At 45.0% G+C, this 25,202-nt stretch overlaps 1 protein-coding gene across 2 annotated transcripts in view; it reads right to left on the bottom strand.

Moving 5' to 3' along the window:
* Positions 1-1,423: 1,423 nt before the first annotated feature.
* The window catches only part of Pafah2 (platelet activating factor acetylhydrolase 2), a 34,374-nt gene continuing 10,595 nt past the window's right edge, over positions 1,424-25,202 (bottom strand). For both annotated transcript variants that reach the window (XM_070037587.1, XM_070037588.1), the window contains exons 5-11: positions 20,406-20,474; positions 19,642-19,783; positions 16,776-16,889; positions 14,128-14,219; positions 13,629-13,799; positions 10,240-10,394; positions 1,424-3,116 (exon numbers count right to left, since the gene is read on the bottom strand). In XM_070037587.1, coding sequence (XP_069893688.1) covers positions 3,022-3,116; positions 10,240-10,394; positions 13,629-13,799; positions 14,128-14,219; positions 16,776-16,889; positions 19,642-19,783; positions 20,406-20,474 — 838 coding nt within the window. In that variant the 3' untranslated portion in view covers positions 1,424-3,021. The remainder of the gene's footprint in view (positions 3,117-10,239; positions 10,395-13,628; positions 13,800-14,127; positions 14,220-16,775; positions 16,890-19,641; positions 19,784-20,405; positions 20,475-25,202) is intronic.

Below are 25,202 nucleotides of genomic sequence, written 5' to 3'. Positions count from 1 at the left end.
AGGCTTATTATTGCCATCACCATGATCCTTTCGCCATGCGGCTACGGCCAGGGGCACTTGGCCACTGCATCTGGCTGTGACAATGAGTCCAAGTACATACAGAGTATGCCCTCTCCTGTCCTCTGTCACTTTGTGGGCTTAGAGGCAAGTGGCACTCAGAAAAAGGGGCGCAGGTAAAGGCTCCCACAAAGCCAAGACCTGGAGTTAGAATGCACCTGACTTTTTAGTTGTTGTTGTTTGCGGGGTTTGAACTCAGGACCTGGGTGCTGTCCCTGAGTTCTTTTGCTCAAGGCTAGAGCTCTGTTACTTTGAGCCACAGCACCATTTTCAGCTTTCTGGTGGCTAAGTGGAGATAAGAGTCTCATGGACTTTCCTGCCTGGGCTGGCTTTGAACCATGATCCTCAGATTTCAGCCTCCTGAGTAGCTAGGATTATAGGCGTGAGCTACCAGCACCCGGCTATAGTCGCAGCAAGCAGACATCCCCAAAGGGGGCAGGGCGGCCTAAAAGGGCACTGTGGGCTTGAAGTTCGCTCTCTCGCACTTTCTGTTCCAGCTGAGAGATGTGTTTCCTCTGTCTGCAAAAGCCAGTGAGAATCAGAACTGAAGTCCCGGCACTAACCCCTTCACAACATTAGCCCCTTTCCTTAGACAGATGGGTAACAATCCCTTCTATAAAAACAAAAACCTTAATTCTGGACATCATGTTTTGCTGGAGGAGAAAGAACAAATGAGAAAACAACTGAGGAAAAACCAGGAGCAAGCTGGGCCCTGGTAGCTCACACCTGTAAACCTGCAATCCCAGCTACTCAGCAGGCTGAGATCTGAGGATGCTAGTTCAAGCCAGCCTGGACAGGAAAAGCTATGAGACTTTTTTTTTTTTTTTTTGGTTGTGGGGCTTGAACTGTGGGCCTGGGCGCTGTCCCTCAGCTCAAAGTAAGCACTCTACCACTTGAGCCACAGTGTCAGTTCCAGTTTTCTGGTGGTTTTTGGAGCTAAGAGTCTCATGGGACTTTTCTGCCTAGGCTGGCTTTGAACCGTGATCCTCAGATCTCATTCTCCTTAGTAGCTAGGATTACAGGTGTGAGTGAGCCACCAGCACTCAGCCTATGACACTCTTATCTCCAATTAACCACCAAAAAGCTGGAAGTGGAGTTGTGGCTCAAGTGGTACAGTGCTATCACTCGAGCCACACCTCCAATCTGGCATTTTGCTGGTTAATTAGAGATGGAGTCTCAAGAGATTTTTCTGCCCAAACTGGCTTCAAACTGTGATTCCCCAGGTCTCAGCCTCCTGAATAACTAGGATTACAGGTGTGAGCCCTGAAGCCTGGCTTCATGGAATCTTGAAGGAAAGAAATGATTTGGTCACTTTCCCTATCCATAAGCCATTAATCTAGAAAACAACATTTACAACCAGAAAACCTTCATATTTCTGCAAAGCAGGAAACATATTTTAATAACTCATGGGTTACAAATCTTCTCACAATCCTCGTAACAATTCATATTTTTAGAAATACAGGAACTGAGATTGGAAAGAGAACATAATTTGCTCAGATTTACCTAGTTAGCAGTCAAACTAAGGTGTCTAATTCCAGAGCCCAGGGCGTCAAGGAAATCCTTTAGATCCTACATCACACAGAGATTTACAGGCCCTTCAGCAGCCCTGACCTTGCATTATTGGGTAGATTGTAGATGTATTCCCTCTAGCATTTGTCTCCTCTGGGCTTCTCTCGTTAGACTGAGATGAGAAATCATTTTTTTTTTTTTGTCATGGTCTTGCTATGTAAACCAGAATGACCTTGAACTTGTGCCTTAGCCTCCTGGATCCTGAGATTATAGTCAAGAAGCTGAGTAAAGGAGATGGAGCTTTTCAGGCTGGCTTTCCTATATGGCTTGGAACTAGATCTCTAAGACTTCCTTTCCTTATAAAGGTTTTTCCACAAAGGCACACGTGGTTAGTGAACAAAGAAATGCAGAAGGGAAAAAAAACAACACTTCCAGATGGTTCCCTGTCTTGCTGCAATGCAGATTAAGTAGATTCTTTCAACATGCCATCAGGCAAAGATGAGTATCAATAGCCTTCAAATTATAAATGGAACAGAATAAAAATTGGATCTGTAGGTGGACTTAAGATTTGGAGTAAGTGTCTCAGAGCAAAACACAAAAACAAAAAAACAGCCGACTAAAGCACCTTGATTCTGAGCAAGTCATTAGTTCACCACATTTGAGGTAAGAGGCAAGACCAAGCGGATCCCAGCCCTCCCTAGGTGTGGTCTTGTGGTCTTCTGAATTTGAGACGACCAGCATAGCACCCTCTGGTGGCAAGGGCTGGTTGTGCTAATGGCTACTTGGTACTGTTTCGCTACCTCCCATCTTAACCTACTCATTTTTTTTTTTTTTTTCTGACAAGATTAATTTCTGGCAAACCTCAAAGACACCTAGAGCTTCTGAAGAACTGTTGTGTACTTTAGCATCTCTCTCTGGGTTATGGGAATAATACTTTCTGTCCCCCGACAGCACTGATTTGAGTACCAATTCTGTGTTTCAGGCAATGGATGATAGTCCCTAGTGTACAAAGTTACTTAAAGTGCTAATTAAGCACCAGTGCCCCCTGGGAAGGGCAAGGTTGAGAAGCAGAGAGTGCCAGGCAGGGCTGAAGACCCCTCTACTTGTACCCCAGAGGCAACATTGGTCCAAGTGAGACAGCAGGCTTGCTGGTCTGTCTTTATATCCTGGCTTAACAGGGTTCAGCTTGTGGCCTGGGCCGCCCCCAGCCCCATCCCCTGCTTAGTTCCCACACCATTGGGGCTCAGGCCCCAGAGAGTCAGTTTGTCAATCAGTCAGTGATCTATGTCCCAATGTGATTTTAAGATCAACAAACCCCAAATCAAAGTTTCTAGTTATCTAATCAGCAGTGTGATTACATTCTCTCAATCACGTTGACCACTTTCTGATAGGTTATGGGGTGCCCCTCAGCAGCCCCTAAATGGAAAATTCAGCTCAAGAAAAGGCCAGTTGTGCCTATAGGTTAGAAAGGTAGTGTGGGGCCCCTGGAGTGAGCGATGGTCCAATGCCTTCAATGAGGTTGTTCCATTGATCATAGTCCTCTTTCAGATCTGACAGGGGAAAAAACAAGGTTAGGAAAGTCATTGTAAGGTTAGGTCCAAGCACAACTATCACAGGTCCAGCAGATAATCCGAGAGAAGAGCACCTAGGATACCAAAAGGGCTGGTTCGAGGCTGGGATGTGGGAGCAGTAGTGAAAATCTTTACTATTTATTCGGGGCCTATAAAAATGACTCAGTAAGGGCTGGGAATGTAGCTTAGTGGTAGAGTGCTTGCCTAACATGCATGAAGCCCTGGGTTCAATTCCTCAGTACCACATACACAGAAAAAGTTGGATGTGGCACTGTGGCTCAAGTGGTAGAGTGCTAGCCTTGAGGAAAAGAAGCTCAGGGACATTGCCCAGGCCCTGAGTTCAAGCCCCAGGACTAGCAATAAATAAATAAGTAAAAAATAAAAAGGGTGATTAAGAGCTGGGCACTGGTGGCTCATACCTGAAATCTTTAGCTACTTAGGAGGCTGAGATCTGTTTTTTTTTTTTTGGTCGGCCGTGGGGCTTGAACTCTAGGCCTGGGCGCTGTCCCTCAGCTCTTCAGCTTAAGGCGAGCGCTCTACCACTTGAGCTACAGCACCACTTCCGGTTTTCTGGTGGTTTATTGGAGATAGGAGTCTCACGGTCTCTCCTGCCCGGGCTGGCTTTGAACCGCGATCCTCAGATCTCAGCCTCCTGAGTAGCTAGGATTACAGGCATGAGCCACCAGTGCCCGGCGAGGCTGAGATCTTAAGGTTGAAGTTCAAAGCCAGCCCAGGCAGGAAGTCCATGACACTCTTATCTCCAATTAACCACCACAAAGGTGGAAGTGGAGTTGGGGCTCAAGTGGTAGAGTGCTAGACTTATACAAAAAAGCTCAGGGACTGTCCCTGAGCTTCTTTTCCTCAAGGTTAGCACTTTACCACTTGAGCCACAGCGCCACCTCTGGCTTTTTCTGTTTATATGTTACCGAGGAATCAAACCCAGGGCTTCATGCATGTTAGACAAGCACTCTACCACTAATCTACATTCCCAGCCCTCCCTTCCTCCTCCCTCCCTCCCTTCTCTTCCTTTTCCTTGTGCTAGGGATGGAACCCAGGACCTCATGCATGCTAGGAAAGTACCCTACCAGTGGGCTGCACACCCAACCTCAAGAGGTTTTTGTTGTTGTTTTTAAGGTAAGAGAAAGGTTGCCATGAAATGAAGCAGCAGAGAGGGAAAATGTGTAGATGTGAAGGTGTGAATGGAGCTCAGCCTTGGCAGGGCACCGAAGGGGGCTCTGGGAACCAGGGAAGCTGGTCTGCTGAGCCCCCTCTGCAGGAGGGCAGGTGTGGTATGGGGGCAGGTGTGGTATGGGGGCGGAGGAGGTGCTGGGGCTTCTATTTTCAGCCAAGTGTGAGGCAGTTATTCTGCAGGCAGAGGGAAGAGGTGCTGGAGACCTCAGGAAGAAGATGAAGGCCGGGGGTGGAGACAGTGCTGTGTATAGGTAATAGGAAAGAAGCAGCCATCTTACTAGAAAGCGCATCCTCAACCTGCAGGTCCTGTGCCATGCTTTCGAGAAAATTTTTGTTTTTTTAGCATACATGAGTGATACAAAGGGGCTTCCATGCTTACCTCACGCTTATCATGTACCCCAACCTCCCTCCCCTCATCATTAACCCTATCCCTACCTCCTCTTTGTTAAAACTGCAACAGGTTTCATTGTTCTACTTTCACACAATGCATATCAACTACCTGGTCCACATCCACTCTCGTTCACCCTCTCCACTCACCCTCCCACCCCCTAGCAAAGCCTGTTTTAGTCTTCTGTCTCTCAGGTATTTTTTAGGAGTAGGAGGTGCCAGTGAGCCATCTAGAGACCATTTTAATTTCCCATGTGACTACTCACTGACACCACACACACACACACACACACACACACACACACACACACACACACACACACACACACACACACACACACACACACACACACACACACACACACACACACACACACACACACACACACACACACACACACACACACACACACACACACTTACTTTCCTCTTTGGAATGTGAAGCAGTCCAGGCCCAGAGCCTGTTTTTCTGACTGTGCCATATCTGTTCTATCTGACTTACGAGCTCTCTTCCTGTCAAGCCGCCCATTCGCCCACCTTCTGCATATAACCATGTGGTCAGCACAAGTCCGATCACTACATGTTCCTGCTTAGAAGGCGCCACAGGCTCCTCATGGCCTGTAGGATTAAATTCAAACTAACTTTAGCCAATACCTGGGCTTTTGCTCACGTCTCCACCTTTATCTGTCAACAACTCACTGTCCCAAGCTCCAGAGTCACTGCACAGTTTCCCGGTGCTTCTGCCTTTCTCTACTTGTGAGCTCTCTTCACCTGTCAAGACCAAAGGCAAGCATCACTTTGTCCAGGGAGCCCCCTTGCTTCCCCTCCCAGCCCTTAGGTGCCTGACCTCTGGGGCTTTCTAGACTGTGTTCACCACGCTCATGAGCTTCCTCCTCCATTGTCATCAGAGTCACCAACAGTGCAATGCGACAAGGAAATGTGTGGGTTCTTTGGAACCAGACAGCTTAGGTGGCATTTTGGCTTTGCCACTTAAAAACTACCTAAACAGCTAGGCATTAGTAGACTATACCTGCAATCCTAACTACTCAGGAAGTTGAGATCTGAGGATTATGGTTCAAAGCAAGCCCAGGCAGGAGCAACCATGAGACTCTTATCTCCAAAAAACCCAAAAAAACCCAGAAGTGGAGCTATGGCTCAAGTGGTAGAGCACTAGCCTTGAGCACAAAAGCTCAGGAACAGCACCTACTCCCTGAGTTCAAGCTCTAGGACAGTTAACCAAAAAAAGAAAAAAAAAGAAGAAAAAAGAAAGACTACACATATAAACCTTAACAAATTACTCAATCTTCCCTTCTTTTTTTTCTTTTGTTCTTCCCTCACCTCCCTCCTTCCTTCTTTCCTTCCTTCCTCCCTCCCTTCCTTCTCTCCCTCCCTCCTTTCCTTTATTCCCTCCCTCCCTCCCTCCCTCACTCCTTCCCTCCCTCCCTCCCTTTCTTCCTTTCTTCCTTCCTTCTTCCCTTCCTTCCTTCTTTCCTCCCTCCCTCTCCTTCTCCTTCTCGCTCTCCTTCTCTCTGGGCGTGAACTCAGGGGTCTTGCATTCTGAAACTGAGCCATGCCCCAGGCCTTGGCCTTTTTGCTTTTTGTCAGTAATGGGCCTTGAATTCAGGGCCTGGGTGCTATTTCTGAGCTTTTTGCTCAAGGCTAGCACTCTACTACTTTGAGCCATGGCACCATTTCCAGTTTTCTGGTGGTTAATTGGAAAGAATAGTCTCGTGGACTTTCCTGTCCAGGCTAGCTTCAAACTGCAGTCCTCAGATCCCATCCTGAGTATCTAGGATTATACAGGAGTGAGCCACCGGCACCCGGCACTGCCTTTTTTTCTTTTTTTTTAAATAGGGTCTCACATGCATACCCAAGGTGATCTGGACTGTGATCGGCCTGTTTATGTGTCCAGCTATTGAAAGAGATAAGGTGTCAAGTTTATGCCTTGGCTGGCCTCACACGACAATATACTGTCCCCAGCTTCCCACTAGTGGGGGTGACAGGTGGATTCCACCATATACAGCTGTTGACTGGATGAGATTTATATGTTTACATCTGGACTGGCCTTGAATTGTAATCCTTATGAGCTCCACCTCCTAAGTAGCTAGTATTACAGGTGCCAGTCATTCTTGCCCAGCTCAAATTACTTTAATCTTTCAGTATCTTCATCTGTACAATGGAGTTAATAAATAAAAATGCATTCTAAAAAGGGCTGGCTTTGGAATTACGTGTGATAATACAGCTAAAGTACGAAGTAGAAAAATACTGCCAGCATAAATTATCTAGTATAAATAAATCAGTCTTTGGCAATCTTCCTACAATCTAATCTCTTCTGCATTCTAACAGTCCTTCTGCTTATCTGTCACAATGAGTATCTCAGGTCCAATTTTTCTCTTCTCCTTCCTTCCTTCCTTCCTTCCTTCCTTCCTTCCTTCCTTCCTTCCTTTCTCCCTCCTTTCTTCTTTCTTTCCTCCCTCCCTCCTTCCTTTCTTCCTCCTTCCTTCCCTTCTTCCTTCCTTCCTCCCTCCCTCCCTCTCTCCCTTCTCTTATTTTGGCATTACTGAGGTTGTAGAACTCAGGGCTTCCCACTTGCTAGGCAAGTGTTCTACTACTTGAGCCAGGCCCCCAGCACTTCATGCTTTAGGTTATTTCTTTTTTCAAATAAGGCTTCACATTTGTGCAGGCCTGGCCTCAGATCTTTCTATCCTCCCACCTACACATACCTTCATACCCAGCTTGTTTTGTTGGGATGGGATCTTGCTAACTTTTTGCCCAGACTGCCTTGATTGCAGCCCTGATAATCACCTACGAGTAGCTAGGACTATAGACCTGCTTCATCACGCCCGGCCCCCCTTCTCATCTTTCATTTTACTCTATTTTAATTAATTAATTTGTTTTTGTCAGTCATGGCCTCAGAGCAGTCCCTGAGCTTTCCTTTTGTTTTTCTTTTTTCTTTTGTCAGTCTTGAGGCTTGAACTCAGGGGCCTGAGCGCTGTTGCTGAGCTCTTTTGTTCAAAGCTAGGGTTCTACCACTTGACCCACAGCTCCACTTTCGGCTCTTTCTGCATCTCAGCTTCCTGTGTAGCTAGGATTACAGGTGTGTGCCATCTGTGCCCAGCCTCATTTTTCACTTGAAACCCTTATAGAAGCATGGAGCCTAGGAGGAAAAAAGGAAAGGCTGATCAGGATCAGGCAGCCAGGAAATCATTCAAGTCTTATGAGGTGGACCCATTGTCCTTCTTGCCAGGTGAGAAGAAGGATACTCTATTAACCTAAGACTCTAAATACTGGAAGACGATGTACAAAATGAAATGAATAGGACTAAATGTAAGAATGCAAATTTGGTTCTAAGTATCAGCACATTCATAATAGGGCAGATATATTTTAAAAGCAAATTCAATTCAACCCAAATGTATGGCACGTGTGTATTAATTGCGAACACACCTAGGCCAGCCGATTGGATAGAAGTCAGTGTGCAGAGCACAGAGGTGAGCAGCCTTCTATGCCAGGCACTGGTCAGATCATATCTAGCACTCCAAGTCAGGGTATCGCTCTTTAAGGGGAAACTGATAAATAGGAGCCCACAGGAAAGGAGTAAGAAATGGCAGCATGGGGAATGGAACAGGAAACAGCATTAGGTACTGGCATTTAGCTTCATGAACACAGGCCATCAGAGGTGACTAAATATCTAAAAAACTGCTGGGTGCCATTTGAGGTGGGGGGTTGGGGGTGTGCAGGGCGTAGCAAAGTATCAGACCTTGCTGTCAGGTTAGACTCGGGTAGAACAGTCGAGGCAAGCCAGGCCCCTTCCCAATGTGAGCGTGCTATGCCCAGCCCTTGCAGGGGCTTATCTCATACACTCCATTCTGACTACATCAAAGAGGACAGCTGATCAAGGGAGCTCCAAACCTAGGCTGGACAGGGGCCAACAATGTGTTTGACAGGAAAAGATGTGCTATGGCAATCACATATCTCTCTAAGGAACAAGTCAAGGGAAAAAATATATCTATCTCTATACATCTATCTATAGATACAGCTATATGTGGCTATGGGCTGTGCGAGCTTTAGAGGAAAGGTGTAAAAACGTCAGGTAGAGAGAAGGTACCAGTGGTTCAAATCAAGCAAAGTTACAAGGAAGCAGAAACTGAATGAACAGACATAATGAGAAAAAAAAAAAAAAAAAAAACACCAAACAGCAGAAATAAAAAAAAAGTCTAGGACACAGAACATGGGGAACTGTGCAGGAAACAGGCAGGCACCATGGGTGTTGCGAGAGGAAGAGCCAAAGACAAGCTGTGAGACAGACTTGCAACGAGTGGCCTTGGCTCTTGTAACTGCGCTCCTGTACCCAGTCCAGGTGCACTCTCAAAAGCACGCTTCCTTTATCCCCCCCAATCCCGCCCCCGATAAATTAGTGAACTTCCACTGTTTTTAACAACAACAACAACAAAAAAAAAAAAAAAAAAACCAACCAAAAAACTTAAGTAGAATATCAACTCCAGTAACCATTCATACTCCCCCTGGAGAAGCTGGCTTGATTATTGATTATTAGGAAGACAGGCAGGGGTACCTCCTCTGGGTAAGGCTCAACCAGAGACCTACAAAACTCTTGCTGGTTAGCTGCTGAATGGTTTGTGACATTTTTGCATAATCAGTTTTTTTTTTTTTAGTTTGTTTGGTGGTACTGGGGTCTGAACTCAGGGCCTTGTACTGGCTAGGTAGATGTTCTACCACTTGAGCCACACTCCATGCATGGTCTGGTCTCCCTCCCCTCCCCTCCCAAGATGATCTGAACTGTGATCTGCCTGATTATGTTGTCCAGCTATTGAACAAGATGGTGTCTCAAGTTTATGTCTAGGATGGTCTTACACCATAATATCTTGTCCTCAGCTCCTCTCCCCTCCATTCCCCTCCCCTTTTCTTCCTGCCAGTACTGGGGCTTGAAATGAGGGCCTGGCTTCTGTCCCTTAGCTTCTTCACTCAAGGCTAGCCTTCTACCACTTGAACCACAACTCTACTCCCAGCTTTTTGGTGGTTTACTTGAGATAAAAGTCTTATAGACTTTCTTGCCTGGACGGGCTTTGAACTGTGACCCTTAAATCTCAGCCTCCTTAGTAGCTAGGAGCCACTGGTACCCAGTTCATGCATGGTTTCTTAAAAGTATACTTGTACACTTAGCTCAATTATCATAACTTCCCCGACAGGCTGATGAGGTGAGTGATGGTAAGTGTGGGTCAGGACAGAGGCAGTGGAGCTCAGAGGTGAACGCTCAATTTCTAGTGAGGAAACCAAGGCTAGGAGAGGTCAAATGAGAAGGCAAGGGCATTCACCTAGTAAGAGTTAAGAGTTAGGATCTCTAAAGTTTTCAGGCAAGTGTTTTTTCTATGCTTCTATTTAATGGTCCTTCATTCAGTTTTCCTTGCTATAAATCTTTTGGGTCCCAGCCATGGCAGGACAGACCACACCATGCTATGGAGAAAGTAGAGTCCCCACATCTGCCCACTGGCCCCGGTTCTCAGCTTACCAAGGTGCTTCTGCAGGAAGGCCAGCATGGCCCGCACCATAATCTCCTGACCTTCATAGGGGTCCAAGCTCCCACGGGTGTGAGAGGAGAAGAATTTACCAAACAATTTTCCAGTCACAAAAACAAAGTCAGTCTGACTCCGATGAATGGAACCGCTAGAGGAAAAGAAAAACAACCGGTAGGAATCTGGAGGGTAAGCATCCCAGTGTCAAGTACCTACTATGTGCCAGATACTTTCCACACGTTATTACAGTAATTTCCCCAGAAACTTCATCAAGAAAGTATTTTCCTCTGATAGAATCTGAAGAAATGATCTCTCCAAAGACACTGGTGATAGGGAATATAGTTGTAGTTATGTGTGTGTGTGTGTCTGTGTATTTGATACAGGGCTTGAACTCAGGGCCTTTTTTGCTCAAGGCTATAATGTTCTATCACTTGAGCTACAGCTCTATTTCTGCCTTGTTTGTGGCTAATTGAAGATAAGAGTTGCAAAACTTCCTGCCCCAGCTGGCTTTGAATTGTGATCCTCAGATCTTAGTCTCCTGACTAGCCATGATTACAGACATGAGCCACTGTTGCCTGGCTCATAGAGCTATAATTTGAACCTAGGTATGCTTGATTTCAAAACTGGTCTAATCCCTAGACAACCATAAGCCAGACAATGCAGGAAAAGGGCTGAACTTGGTAGAGTGCTGAGGACAGGAGGTAGATCCCAGTGCTTACTATTCCTATGTTTTAATCTGCTGGGAGCAGGTGACAGTTCTGGGGTTTGAACTCAGGGCGTTGAGCTTGCTCAGCTTGTTGACATGGCCAGGTACCCTACTATTGGAGCCACACTTGGCTCATTTTATTTTTATCAGTTGTGGGGCTTGAACTCAAGGCCTGAGCACTGTCCTTGACCTCTTTTTGCTCATCTAGTGCTCTACCACTTTGAGACACAACTCCACTTCCAGTTTTCTGGTGATTAATCAGAGATGAGTTTCTTAGACTTTCAAAGCCCAGGCTGGCTTGAACTGTGATCCTCAGCTCTCAGCCCCTGAGTGCTAACATTATAAGCATGAGCCACCAATGCCCAGTTTACTGGTTATTTTATTTATTTTTGCCAGTCCTGGGGCTTGAACTCAGGGTCTGGGCACTGTACCTAAGCTTCATTTTTTTGTTCAAGGCTAGTACTCTACCACTTGAGCCAGCACCACTTCCAGCCTTTTCTGTTTATGTGGTACTGAGGAATTGAACCCAGAGCTTCATGAATGCTAGGTAAGCACTCTACCACTAAGCCACATTCCTAGCCCTTACTGGTTATTTTAGAAGCAGAGTCTATAATTTTTTTTTTTTTGGGGGGGGGGCGGGGTAGGGCAGGGATGACTTCAAACTGTGTTCCTCCAGGTCTCAGCCTCCTTCCTAAGTAGCTAGGATTACAGGCTGAGCCACCAATACCCAGCTTATTATACTCTATTATGCAATGGCGTTTATCTGGTCACTTCCAAACATTCACAACATATTAAATATATTAACTTCTTGTCAGAACTTCACCATAGAGTTAATAGGGGAAAAGGAATTAGTTGCTTTCACTTAAATAACTATTTTTTTTATAAAAGGCAAATGCATGTAGGAACAGGATTTTGGGTTCAGTCCTTAGGCTCTAAATACACTCAATCATTCATTTATGGGTCTGGGGACCATATCTAGTGCCTTACTCATGCTAGGTACTGTGTACCTAGCTTCAGGTACCACTAAGCTACAGCCCAGTCCTTTAAATACATTTAATTTGCAGGTAGAATTTTCACTAGGTTCATTTTGAGCTAAATTACTTATAACTAAATTGATGATTCAGTTCAATGGAGGAAGAAAAATCTTCCTGCTATCATGCAGATACTGATTTATTTATTTGCTTATTTATTTATTTGCTTACTTCTTCATTCATTCCGGTCCTGGGGCTTGAACTCAGGGCCTGGGCTCTGTCCCTGAGCCTCTCTGTGCTCAAGGCCAGTATTCTAGCACTTGAGCGAGCCGCAGCCCCACTTCCAGCTTTTTCTGTTTATGTGGTACTAAGGACTGAACCCAGGACTTCATGCATGCTAGGCAAGCACTCTACCACGAAGCCAAATTCCCTGCCCTTATTTATTTATTCATTTACTTGTGGTACTATGGATAGAACCTAGAGCTTTGCTTATGCTAGCAAGCACTCTGGCACTATGCTACATCCATAGCCTCTGTCCCAATTAGTCTCCCCTCCCTTCTCTGCAGGCCATAACTGTCCATGTCTGACTGGCCTGGAGAAATATCCCAGGAATATCCCTATCCTCTCTGATGCCATGAAACAGCTGGTCCTGGGGAAACCTGGACGAAGATAGGCAAGCAGGAAAGTTACCAACTATCAATAGTCTCTGGGGCTCTGGCATTCAGGAGCGTGGCTTGGGCAGCTCAATGACCTGAGTGATTTCAAAGGCCCCTAGCACATGACTACCAGTGGTCTTCCTGGAATAGAAAGTAGGATACTGGACACATACCATATGTGGTGCTAGGCTTTAGTGTAGGACAAAAGCAAGTCAGCTCTGCCTTCAGCTCTATACTACCACTATTACAGGGGTTTTCTTAAATAGTCACTGCCTTTTTGTTGTTGTTGTTCTTGATAGTGGAGCTTGAACCTTGAGCTCTTTTGCTCCAGGGTTGTTCTCTACCACTTTGAGACAGAGTTTCACTTCCAGTTTTTTGGTGGTTAATTGGAGATAAGAGTCTCACAGATTTTCCTGCCAGGGCTGGCTTTGAACTCAATCCTCAGATCTCAGCCTCCTGAGTAGCTACGAATATAGGCATGAGCCACCAGCACCCAGCAATAGTCACTGTCTTAAAATCAATCAATTAATAAATCCAACCAATATCACTAATGATGAAGATGAAGTGAATGTGGTTTTGTTAGCTAGAAAATAAGTGATTTGGGGAAGAAGTCATCTTATATTGATATTTATGAGTTTAGAGATTCATGAAAGTTCTGAAAATCTGATAAATGTCAAAGATCTATCTATACATCTACTATATCCATATATTTCAAAAAAAAAAAAAAGAGAGAAAATTTTCAGATCTCTAGAACCCAACCAGACCTGCACCAGACCACTTCTCCAACACACAATCTCACAATACTCTTTTTTTTTTTAAATAGAAAGCCCCAGGTTAATCCTACCATGCAATCATATAAATTACTGAAGAAATCACTATAGACAGCTGAGTGAAAAAAGACAAATATAAAATCCCAATGAAATTAAGATTTTTGGAAATTCAGGAAGTATTCAGGTGCAAGGTTCTGGATAATCTGGAAGGAATGAAGGGAGCCATGGCTGCTGGGAAATGGAAAGGACTCTGGGGTCATGAGCTGGTTGGGGCTTACTCACAGGACAGTTATGATCCTCGACTGTTCGTGCTGAGTGCATATCTTCTTCATCAAGTTGACACTCTCCACAGTCTGGAATTTCTCAGCATTGATGAAGAACACAGGGCCCCGGGCCTTTGGGTAAAAGTCGTGTTCCAGAGGAAACATCCAAGCATCCAAGGCCACAGCACACCTGGAAGAGGCAGACATGAACAGTGCTCACGAGTCTAGTCATGAATAATTCTGGGACAGGGGAGGACTTTTTCCTTTCAGTGCGCTGAAGCCTCCGGAAGTCTCACATGGCTGGACAGACCTGAGAGGTGAAACTCCTGGAGTTTAGGCTTAGAGTCCAAATTCTAGTATTTAGAATTTAGCATCTGGTATCTAGCTTCTTTAATTTGTCTTCTCTTGGAATAATAACCTAATTCCCAGCCTCTTAAATAGGGATGAGAACACGATGTGTTTATAACAAACTTGCAGGATGGATGATGGGCAACAGCATCACTCCGAGGGAAACTCACCGGAACTGGGCCTCCTTGGCTAAGGCCAGAATAGCTGTGGCCCCTCCAAATGAATGTCCCATCACAGCCACGCGGCTCATGTCAATGCCGCCCTGAGGAAAGCAGAGAATTTACTAAGCTAGACACTCAGGATTGCTTTTTTAAGGATTTCCTCAGGCGCAAGAGGAAGAAATAGTGAGGGAATGAGGCAAGGGCATGATACAGTGGGTGAGCCCACCCAAACCACACGGAGGTGGGCTTGGTAGTGCCTGACTATAATCCCAGAAGTTAGGAGGCTGAGGCAGGAGGATCACAAATTTGAGGTGAGCCTGGGCTACCAAGCAAACCCTATCTCAAAGAAGGGAAGATGGAAGGAAGGGAAGGAAGAAGGAATGGAATGGAGGAAAGAAAGGCAAAAAAGTTAAAAACAAGAACAACAACAACAAATAACTTCTAATCTGAGCATAGTGATACCTGCGTGTGATCCCTGTACTCAGAATGAGGCAGAAGGATCATGGGTTTGAGGCCAGCCCAGGCTAGGTAGTAAGATCCATTTCCTGTGTAGAGAGCAGGAAATATTTCTCTCTACTTTTTTCATGTCACACTAAAATAAATCCTTTGGGGCTGGTAATGGCTTAGTGGTAGAGTGTTTGGCTAGCACGCATGAAGCACTGGGTTTGACTCCTCAGTACCAAATAAACAGAAATAGCCGGAAGTGGCGGTGTGGCTCAAGTGGTAGAGTGCTGGCCTTGAGCAAAAGAAGCTCAGAGACAGTGCTCAGACTCTGAGTTGAAGGACTGACAAAAATAAATAAATAAAATAAAATAAATCCTTGCTAAAGCTTACAAATAAGTTAAAAAAAAATTTAAAAGAACACCTGGGCCAGGTGCTGGTGGCTCATGCCTAAATCCTAGCTACTTAGGAGGCTGAAATCTGAGGATAGCAGTTCAAAGCCAGCCCAGTCAGCAAAGTCCGTGAGGCTCTTATCTCCAAGTACCCATCTAAAAACCAGAAATGGAGCTGTGGCTCAAAGTGGCAGAGTGTTAGCCATGAGAAGAAAAGCTCAGGGACAGCACCCAGGCCCTAAGTTCAAGCCCCATTACTGACAAAAACAAAACAAAAGAGAACATCTAGGAACATGGCGCAGTGGTAGACCACTTTCCCAGCATGCCCAAGTTCTGCATTCTACCTGTAACACCACAAAATAAAACAAAACCCAACAAAGAACCTCTTGCCTACTAGAGAGCAGACATACAAACAATCCTTGGTATCAGCAGCCCTTTGTAGCAGGAATTCCGAGAACCACAGTTTTCGTCTTTGTACTTCTATCATCTCCTAGTGCTAATACCTGGCCAAAGATGGACATTCAAGTACCTATGAGTAAGTGAATGGAAAGGAATTGCCAGATTACTGGCTCATCAGTCTAAGACTGCATTGAGAGTAAGCTCCCTCCAGCCTCTACCTCATGAGCTGGAACTATGGGAGGCTGCATGACCCATGCAGAAGAGAACAGAGGAGACTCCTGTGGCCCCTCCATTTCTCTCTGGAGCAAGGACTGCTTATGCAGAAATAACTCAGGCTTACACTTCCTCTCTGGCTATCTGTCCTGATTTTTCTCCAAAGCTCAAGAGACCAAATTGCATCTGTGTGTTCTGACTGCTTGGCTAGTGTCTATTTCTGGTTGTCCCAGGTGCCTTTCGGGCATAGTTACATAAAAAATCACCACAGCTGCCTGCTAGAAGGCTCAGGAATTCTCTCTAGGCTTTGAAGTCTAGCCTCTGCTTGGTAGAACCTTTACTGTTCTCTACTTCTATCCCAGGGCTTTGTACCTATATTCTCTCCCTTAGCTCAATACCTTCAGACTAGTATCCAGGATGGATTGCCTCTGTAGCTACTTTTTAATAGGTGAATATATTCATATACCTCCAAATCAGAAGTATACAGAGAAGTCTCTCACTCAGTTTCCTTTCCCTACCCCCACGAAGGTAAAAGTTCTTTAGTTGTCCTTGAGAGGACTGCTTCTGCATGGGTGAGTGAACACAAATGTTCACTTGTCCTCTTTTCTCACAGGTGCTTCTGTAACCAATGGTTTTATGTAACAATACTAACACAGAAAGAACTTCTTATTCTTTCTTACAGCTATGTTTGATTCTATCATAAAATAGATAGCTGGCAGTAACCAGTTCTCTCACTGGTGAACATTTAGGCTTCTGCTGATCATTTGCTATTACAAACAATGCTGGCGTGAATATACACAGGCAATGCCGTCTATATGCAGGTATTATGGGATAAAATTCCCAGAACTGGAAATTGTTGGTCTAGAGAACAGGTATTAATATTAATAGTGTTGGCAGATCTTGCCAAACTGCCCCAAGTTGGGCAACTGCCCTCCCCAAGTGGAGGATACCAACTTTCCCATAGCTTATCAACAGTACCACTTGAGCCACAGCTCCACTTCTGGCTTTTTGCTGGTTAATTAGAGATAATAATCTCTTAGATTTATCTGCCCCAGCTATCTTTGAACCAGGATCATCAGATCTCAAGCTCCTAAGTAGCTAGGATTACAGGTATAAGCTACCAGTGCCCAACCCAACATATGGTTATTGCATATATAACCAGAAAAATTTTGATGAATATGTAACTCTGTGACATACCAATTGGGGCCATACCTTGAAGGTCATCAGATCCAATCCACCAGGCAAGACATTGGGGACAGTCCTCCCAGCAGTGACTTCCTGCAGGATTCTCAGCACCTGCATGCACTCCCTCACCCGCTGGTGCACCTGCAACATAGTCCAGTAGGAGCTGAGGCACTCCACAGCTATCCAGTGAGAACAGTGCCCATCCACGTGACTGGGGCAGACGTGGGAGGAATTTGCCACCACATCCCAGCAAGCACTGCAGGGCCCTGTAGCTCATATACATACCACCAAATGGCATGATGGAATTAGCTCCATTCAGACTCTACCTACTTACCTATAGGGCTGTTAGAATGACTAAGTGAGACAATGTACATTACAGCTTTTTTTTTTGGTCAGTTGTGGGTCTTGAACTCAGGGCTTGGGAGCTGTTCCTGAGCTTTTTCACTGAAGCTAGCCCTTTACCACTTTGAACCATAGGTCTACTTCCAGTTTTCTGACGCTTAATTGGAGATATGAGACTCACAGACTTTCCTGCCCAGACTGGCTTTGAACTGCAATCCTCAGATCTCAACTTCCTGAGTAGCTAGGATTACAGGCGTGAGCCACCAATGCCCAGCTGTTATACCATTTTGAAAACAAAATAAAAAAAAAATTTTTTTTTGGGGGGGTCCAGTCGTGGGGCCTGAACTCTGGGCTTGGGTGCTGTCCCTCAGCTCTTCAGCTCAAGGCTAGCGCTCTACCACTTGAGCCACAGCACCACTTCCGGCTTTTTTTCTTTTTGCTTATGTGGTGCGGGGAATCGAACCCAGGGCCTCATTCATGCAAGGCAAGCGCTCTACCACTAACCCACCTTCCCAGCCCCCGAAAACAAAATAAATTTTAAGGGTGTTCTTTTTTTTTTTTTTTTTTTTTTCGGTCGTAGGGCTTGAACTCTGGGCCTGAGTGTTGTCCCTCAGCTCTTCAGCTCAAGGCTAGCGCTCTACTACTTGAGCTACAGCACCACTTTGGGTTTTCTGGTGGTTTATTGGAGATAAGAGGCTCGCAGACTTTCCTGCCCAGGCTGGCTCTGAACCTCAATCCTCAGATCTCAGCCTCCTGAGTAGCTAGGATTACAGGTGGGAGCCACTGGCGCCTGGCTAGGGTCTTTTTATTAACATTTCAGCACTGGGTTCTACTTGTCTACTTATAGCACACATCAGTTATTTTTTGTCTGCCTAACAACCAATGCCCTGTTCTCTAATTCTTCTGAGCACCACCCCATTCTAATCTAACACTGCGTTGCTGGTCAGAGCTTTCACCTTGGCATCCCTCCTCAGACTACTAATTCCTCTCGATTCTGACAGTACCAGGGTTTGACTGAGGCTCCATATTCATTCAGCTCCCTTTTTTTTTTTTTTTTGTCGGTCGTGGGGCTTGAACTCTGGGCCTGGGCACTGCCCCTCAGCTCTTCAGCTCAAGGCTAGCGCTCTACCACTGGAGCCACAGCGCCACTTCCAGCTTTTTCTGCTTATGTGGTGCTAAGGAATCGAACCCAGGGCCACATGCATGCAAGGCAAGCACTCTACCACTGAGCCACCTTCCCAGCCCCATCAGCTCCCTTCTTTAACCGAGGCTCTAACTCTAGAGAGAGCCACACCTCCAGACCATTTTTTGCTGGTGGTTGCTTTGGCGTTGGAGTAGGATTACAGGTGTGAGCAATCAGTGACTGGCTGGCTCCAGTGGTCTTCTCCCTCCTGTAGCCCTCTTAGATGAGCCAGTCAGCTCCCCTTTTCACCTATGCAAGCTTAAGTTGGATTTCTCCCACTGACAATTTTAAGAGTCCTGATCACTACCCCATTTATTCCATGGAATGGCAGATGTGCTATGATTAAGATTTTCAGAGAGGGTACTGGGGGTGTGGCTCAGTGGTATCTTGTCAGCCTAGCAAGAAGAGACCATGAGTTCAAACCCCTAGTATCACAAGCGTGAAAGAGAAACAGAGAGAGGGAGAGAAAGAGGTTAGTTAAAAGTCTTGTTTATGAGGGCTGCATGCATGAGGCCCTGGGTTCGATTCCTCAGCACCACACAAGCAAAAAAGAAAAAAGCTGAAAGTGGCCCTGTGTTTCAAGTGGTAGAGCGCTAGCCTTGAGCTGAAGAGCTGAGGGACAGCGCCCAGGCCCAAAGTTCAGGCCCCATGACTGGAAACCCCCCCACCCAAAAAAAAAAAAAGTCTTCTTTATGAGACTAGAGTATGGCTCAAGTGACAGAGCATCTGCCTAGCAAGTATAAATGAGTTCTGAGTTCAAACCCCACAACTGCCTCTCTCCTCCAAAACCATAAGAGCTGGTCCAAGTGAGAGAGCATCTGCCTAGCGAGATCCTGAGTTCAGTCCCTACAATCCCTAGCACCACACACACGCACACACACACACACACACACGCACACACGCGCACACGCGCACACACGCACGCACACACACACACACACACACACACACACACACACACACACACGCAAGTGTCTCCCACATAGATGTGTTAGAAGGCGTGGTCCCCAGAAAGGTGCTACTGGGGGATGCTCGAACCTTTAGGAGGGAGCCTAGAAGGAGATCTTTTAAGCCACTGAGGACTTGCCCTAAAAGGGGATTGTGGGATGTTGAACTTTTCCTTTCTTCTATTTCCTAGTTCAAGAGGTGAGTGACCCCATTCCTCCCACCCCTCCCCCGCCCCGCCATCAGACCCCCAAAACAGTAGGTTTGCTGATCTGGGACTCGAACTTCAAAAACATGAGCTAAATAAAGCTTTTCTGAGTTAATTTTCTAAAGTATTTCACTATAGCGATAGCCCACTAACATGACAAATATAGTAGAGAAGGCAGGCTTATTAACTTTTCCTACTCAACTGGCACAGCCTACCTGAGGATTCCGGATATGGAATTCCTTTTCCCCTTCCTCGATTCGGCGGTAGGGGATCCATTCCTCCTCCAGTGACTCACCGGTGGGTTGGTTCTCCTCTAGGGGCTGCTTATAGAAATAGGTGGTTGAAGCTGACTGGTCCCTGAGATACACATGCCACCAGAGAGAAGACAGAACACACTTGTTAGCTTAATTTTCCTCTTTCCCAATATCTTGGGTACCTTCTATGACAAAACAAATAAATAAAATAAAATAAATAAAAATGAGTATAATAGCCCAGTGTCAGCTCACATCTGTGAGCTACTCAGGAGGCTGAGATCTGAAGATCACTGTTCAAAGCCAGCCCAAGCAGGAAAGTCTATGAGACTCTTATCCCCAATAAACTACTCAGAAAAAGCTGGAAGTGGCACTGTGGCTCAAGTGGGAGAGCACTAACCTTGAGTAAAAGCAAAAGAAGCTTACAGTCAGTGCCCAGCCCAGAGTTCAAGCTCTAGGACAGCCCAAAAAAAAGAAAAGAAAATGGGGGAAAGGGTATAATGCTCACTTTATATGACTGTGGGAAGATTAAGAATAATACACTGTGGCTGGGGATGTAGCTCGGTGGTAGAATATTTATCTAGTATGTTTGAAGCCCTGTGTTTGATACCTGGCATTGTAAAACCAAAACAAAAATTCTAAAAAAGAAATAATGCATTGATGAACACTAGCCTAGCTCACTGCGGGCACCCAGTCGAGGACAGTTCATTGTGATTGTTGTCCCTTACCTGTGTTCTGGCACTGCAACCACAAAGCCACGGGAGGCCAGCTCCATACAGAAGGCTGAATACACTGTCCTACAGATTCACAAGAGAGCAGAGGTAAGGAATGAAGTGAATAATTAGCTTTCACTCCCACTGTCTGCTGGTGGCCATCTTGAAAGGCTGACGGGCAAAGTACCCTCCTCAGGTGCTGTACCTCATCCCACCAGCGGTGCCCATGTCCATGTCTAGGACATGTTTGCAAATCAATCCAAGGTGTCTTCTAACCCCACAGAGCCAGTCCAGCCCTGCACCCAATATATTCTAGCTGTTCTAGTGGCATTCTGATTATCCTATTTTGATATATTGTGTTTCCCAAATTAGTGGTCAAACTCCTTAAAGACAGGAACACTGGATATTTCTTTCTTTCTTTCTTTTTTGTTGGCCGTAGGGCTTGAACTCTGGGCTTGGGTGCTGTCCCTGCGCTCTTCAGCTCAAGGCGAGCGCTCTACCACTTTAGCCACAGCACCACTTCGGGTTTTCTAGTGGTTTATTGGAGATAAGAGTCTCATGGAGTTTCCTGCCCAGGCTGGCTTTGAACTGAGATCCTCAGATCTCAGCCTCCTGAGTAGCTAGGATTATAGGCGTGAGCCACCGTGCCCAGCTCTGGATATTTCTTTATAATTCAACTCATATGCAATTTGATGTACAAATCTTTTTGTCTGTGCTCCAGCTTTCCAGGAAAAAAAAAAAAAGGAATATGGCAGAATCTGCTGAATGCCTATTCTAAACCTCTACATTCATTCCCCTTTCCCTTTAGTAAGAGAATCTGATTTTCAGCTAACACTGCCAAGCCATCAAAATTCCACATCTCCTAGTCTCTCTTGCAACTATGTTAATCTGTGTGATTAAGTGCTAGCGCAATATGATGAACAGAAATATGCTAAATTTAAAAGGAACTTTCTGTACCATTTTTTTTCTTTTAAGATGATGAGACTGAGCCCAGGGCCTTGTTCATGTTAGGTAAACATTCTACCACTGAGCTACATACATCACCAACACCTAATAGACATGTTTTAAAAATAAAGAAGAGGGGCTGGGAAAGTGGCTCAGTGGTAGAGCGCTTGCCTTGCATGCATGAGGCCCTGGGTTCGATTCCCCAGCACCACATAAGCAAAAAGAAAAAAAGCCAGAAGTGGCACTGTGGCTCAAGTGGTAGAGCACTAGCCTTGAGCTGAAGAGCTGATGGACAGCGCCCAGTCCCAGACTTCAGGCCCCACGACCGGACCCCCAAAAAAATAAAAAAATAAAATAAAGAAGAAAGGCGCTGGTGGTTCATGCCTATAATCCTAGCTGCTTAGGAGTCTGAGATCTGAGGATCGCAGTTTGAAGCCAGCCTGGGCAGGAAAATCTGTGAGACTCTTATCTCCAATTAGTCACCAAAAAAAGCTAGAAATGGAGCTGTGGCTCAAGTGGTAGAGAGCCAGCCTTGAACAAAAAAGCTCAGGGACAGCTTCCAGGCCCTGAGTTCAAGGCCCAGGGTCAGTACAAAAAAATAAAAGACATTAACTTAATAATATATTTTATTTAATCTATGATAGCCTTTTATACTTGTTATATTTTGTTCAACCTGTATTTAACTTACTGTAATTTCAAGATAACTAAACATTTAAAATTAGCAACTTTATTCCTATTCTTTTTTTTCTTCTTTGAGATAGGATCTCATTAAATAGTCTCGGTCAGCCTGAATTCATTATATAGTGTAAGCTGGCCTTGAACTTTTTTTTAATATGTATTATTTATTGTAAAGATACTAAAAAAAAAGATACTGTACAGAGGGGTTACAGTTACATGAGTAAGGTAATGAGTACATTTCCTATCGAGCAGTGTTACCCCCTCCTTTGTTTTTCCCCTACCATCCCTTTGGCCTTGAACTTTTGATCTTTCTGTCTCAGCCTCTCAAGTGTCTGCCACTCTACCTCGCTTATTTATGATTTTTTTTTTCTATTACTAGTATAGGGGTTTGAGCTAAGAGACTCGAGCCGACTTGGCTGGCTTGCTTGTGCTACTACCACTTGAGCTATACCTCTCGCCAACCCTGAATTTTACTGGTTACCTTGGAGATGAGTCTCACTAGGCTGGCTTCAAATAGTAATCCTCTAGATCCTCTAGCCTCCAGAGCAGCTTGGATGACAGGTGTGAGTCACTGGCAATTGGGTTTGAAATATTTTATGTTCTTTTCATATCTACTTTCTGAAATCTAGCGTACATTTTACACTTGTAATAATCCCAGTTTGGATTGCAGAACTTCATGGAGCTAGACACTATAATAACTGACAAACCAATGCTAGCCAATGAGATGCAATCAGTTGTTACACACAACTTCCAGCAAAAAGGGAAAATGTTATTGCCTAAGATGTAGATATAATGGCTAGAACTAAAGCAGACACCCTGGGTCATGAGATAACTTTAGAAATGAAAGCCACAAAAACCGGTACAGAAAATTATATGAAAGTCTGGTTCTCTGGTAACTTCTTTACATCTAGCTATTTTTCATCAGAAACTTTTCTTCTCTTTTTAAGACAGGTTCTTGACATGTTGCCAAAATGGCCTCAAACTCATGATCTTCCTGCCTTTAGCAGGCATCTATGAAAAATAAACTTTAACATGTTTTAGTCAGTACTATTTGGACTTTATGTGTGTGTTGGTCCTGGGGTTTGAACTCAGGGCCTGGTCACTATCCCTGAGCTTCTTTTGCTCAAGACTAATGCTCTACCACTTGAGCAACAGATTCACTTCCGGCCTTTTTTGATGATTAATTGTAGATAAGAGTCTCAGGGACTTTCCTGACTAGGCTGACTTTGAATCAGCCTCTTGGATTATAGGCGTGAGTCACCAGTGCCTGGCTCTCTTTGGACACGTTATGTGAAATATACCTTCCAAAGTCCTCCATGATACCGAAAGGTCAATTTTTTCTTTTCTTTTCTTTCTTTCTTTCTTTCTTTTTTTTTTTTTTGCGCCAGTCCTGGGGCTTGAACTCAGGGCCTGGGCACTGTCCCTGAGCTTTGCTCAAGGCTAGCACGATACCACTTGAGTCACAGTGCCACTTCCATCTTTTGATGTTTATGTGGTACTGAAGAATCAAACCCAGGGCTTCGTGCATGCTAGGTAAGCACTCAGCCAGCCACAAAGCCACATTCCCAGCCAGGAAGATCAATTTCTTAAGTTTCCTTTAGTTTTTTTTTACATTTTTCCAGAGGAGGCAGTAAACTGGACTGAAGAGGCACAGTGATTTCTGATCCTTTCCCAGCTCAGTTCAAACTGTGTTACCTTGAGACTGTCTGCCATTCAGAGCCTACCACTCAGCCCAAAGACATACATCCCCACCTGCCTACTCCAACACTGAAGCTGAATTCTCTCCAGTGACTCTAACACTTGGGAGGCTAAGGCAGGAAGATTGAGAGTTTGCTATATAGCCTAGGCTATATAGCAAAATCTTGTCTCAAAAAAAAAAAAAAAAAAAAAGAGGATGTAACACTGAAATCATCTGCATTCTTTTCTGGCCTCATCTCTACATCTACTTTCCACTTTTGACCAGGTACAGAAGCCTATGTCCCAGTTCCTCCAGCCCACAAGACATTCTGGATTTGTTTATCTTATGGCAAGGAGCTGGCAGTGAACATGTGCTCAATAGGTATCTTCTGGATGAATGAAAACCCAGAAAAACACAGCAGATAGATAGATAGACAGATAAATATTGGGGAAAGTATTACTTTTTAGGCATATAAGCTACTGGGAAGGCAGATATAAAATAATAATCCACAAATAAAAAAACTTATGTGCTATTATGTTAAAATATCCAGAAGCACAGAAGACACTGAAAACTTAATATAGGGGTCAGGATGGGCCTAAAGAAGTGACATCAAGGCCAGAGGTGGTGTATTATGCCTAGAATCCAAGCACTTGGGAGGCTGGTCAGAAGGATTGTGAATCCAAGAACTGTCTGGGCTACACAGTGAGACCTTGCCTCAAAAACACAAAGTGGGAGCTGGAGGTGTGACTCACGTGGTAGAATACCTGCCTAGCAAGCTCAAAACCCTGAGTGCAAATCCCAGTAATGCCAAAACAACAACAAAATCCAAGTGGCATCCAAACTAGGACCTTGAAGGTAATTTGGAATTGACTATACAAAAGAGGGAGAAAGAGGAAAGACAAGCTTGGCTATCTCTAATTAAGTTGGAAGTAGAAGTATGGCTCAGGTATTAGAGTACCGGGGCTGGGAAGGTGGCTCAGTGGTAGAGCGCTTGCCTTGCATGCATGAGGCCCTGGGTTCCATTCCTCAGCACCACATAAGCAGAAAAAAAAAAGCCAAAAGTGGCGCTGTGGCTCAAGTGGTAGAGCGCTAGCCTTGAGCTGAAGAGCTGGGGGACAGCGCCCAGGCCCAGAGTTCAAGCCCCACGACCAGGCCCCCCCCCCCAAAAAAAAAGTAGTAGAGTACCAGCCTTGATTGGAAAAAAACTAAGGGACAAAGTCTGGAACCAGTACACATACAATTGTTTTTTTTTTAAGTGGGATTAACTTCAAGAGTTATTGAAAGTTTTAATTAGAAGAGGAACATTCATTCACTCAATTCATTCACTTAATCAACGAATATTTCCTGAGCATCTCCTATATGTCAGGCACTATTGAAGGTGATGAAATGACAAGATAGCATTTGATTTTAAAATAGCAATCCATCTAGGCACTGGTGGTTCAGAAGGCTGAGATCTGAGAATCACGGTTCAAAGCCAGCCTGGGCAGGAAAGTCCATAAGACTCTTCTCTC

Source organism: Dipodomys merriami, unplaced genomic scaffold (genome assembly GCF_024711535.1).
Source record: "Dipodomys merriami isolate MVZ:Mamm:240054 unplaced genomic scaffold, mDipMer1.0.p SCAF_28, whole genome shotgun sequence".
In the NCBI taxonomy this organism is placed as follows: domain Eukaryota; kingdom Metazoa; phylum Chordata; class Mammalia; order Rodentia; family Heteromyidae; genus Dipodomys; species Dipodomys merriami.
The sequence above is the reverse complement of the archived record's forward strand: the minus strand, read 5'-3'. Positions and strand labels throughout refer to the sequence as shown.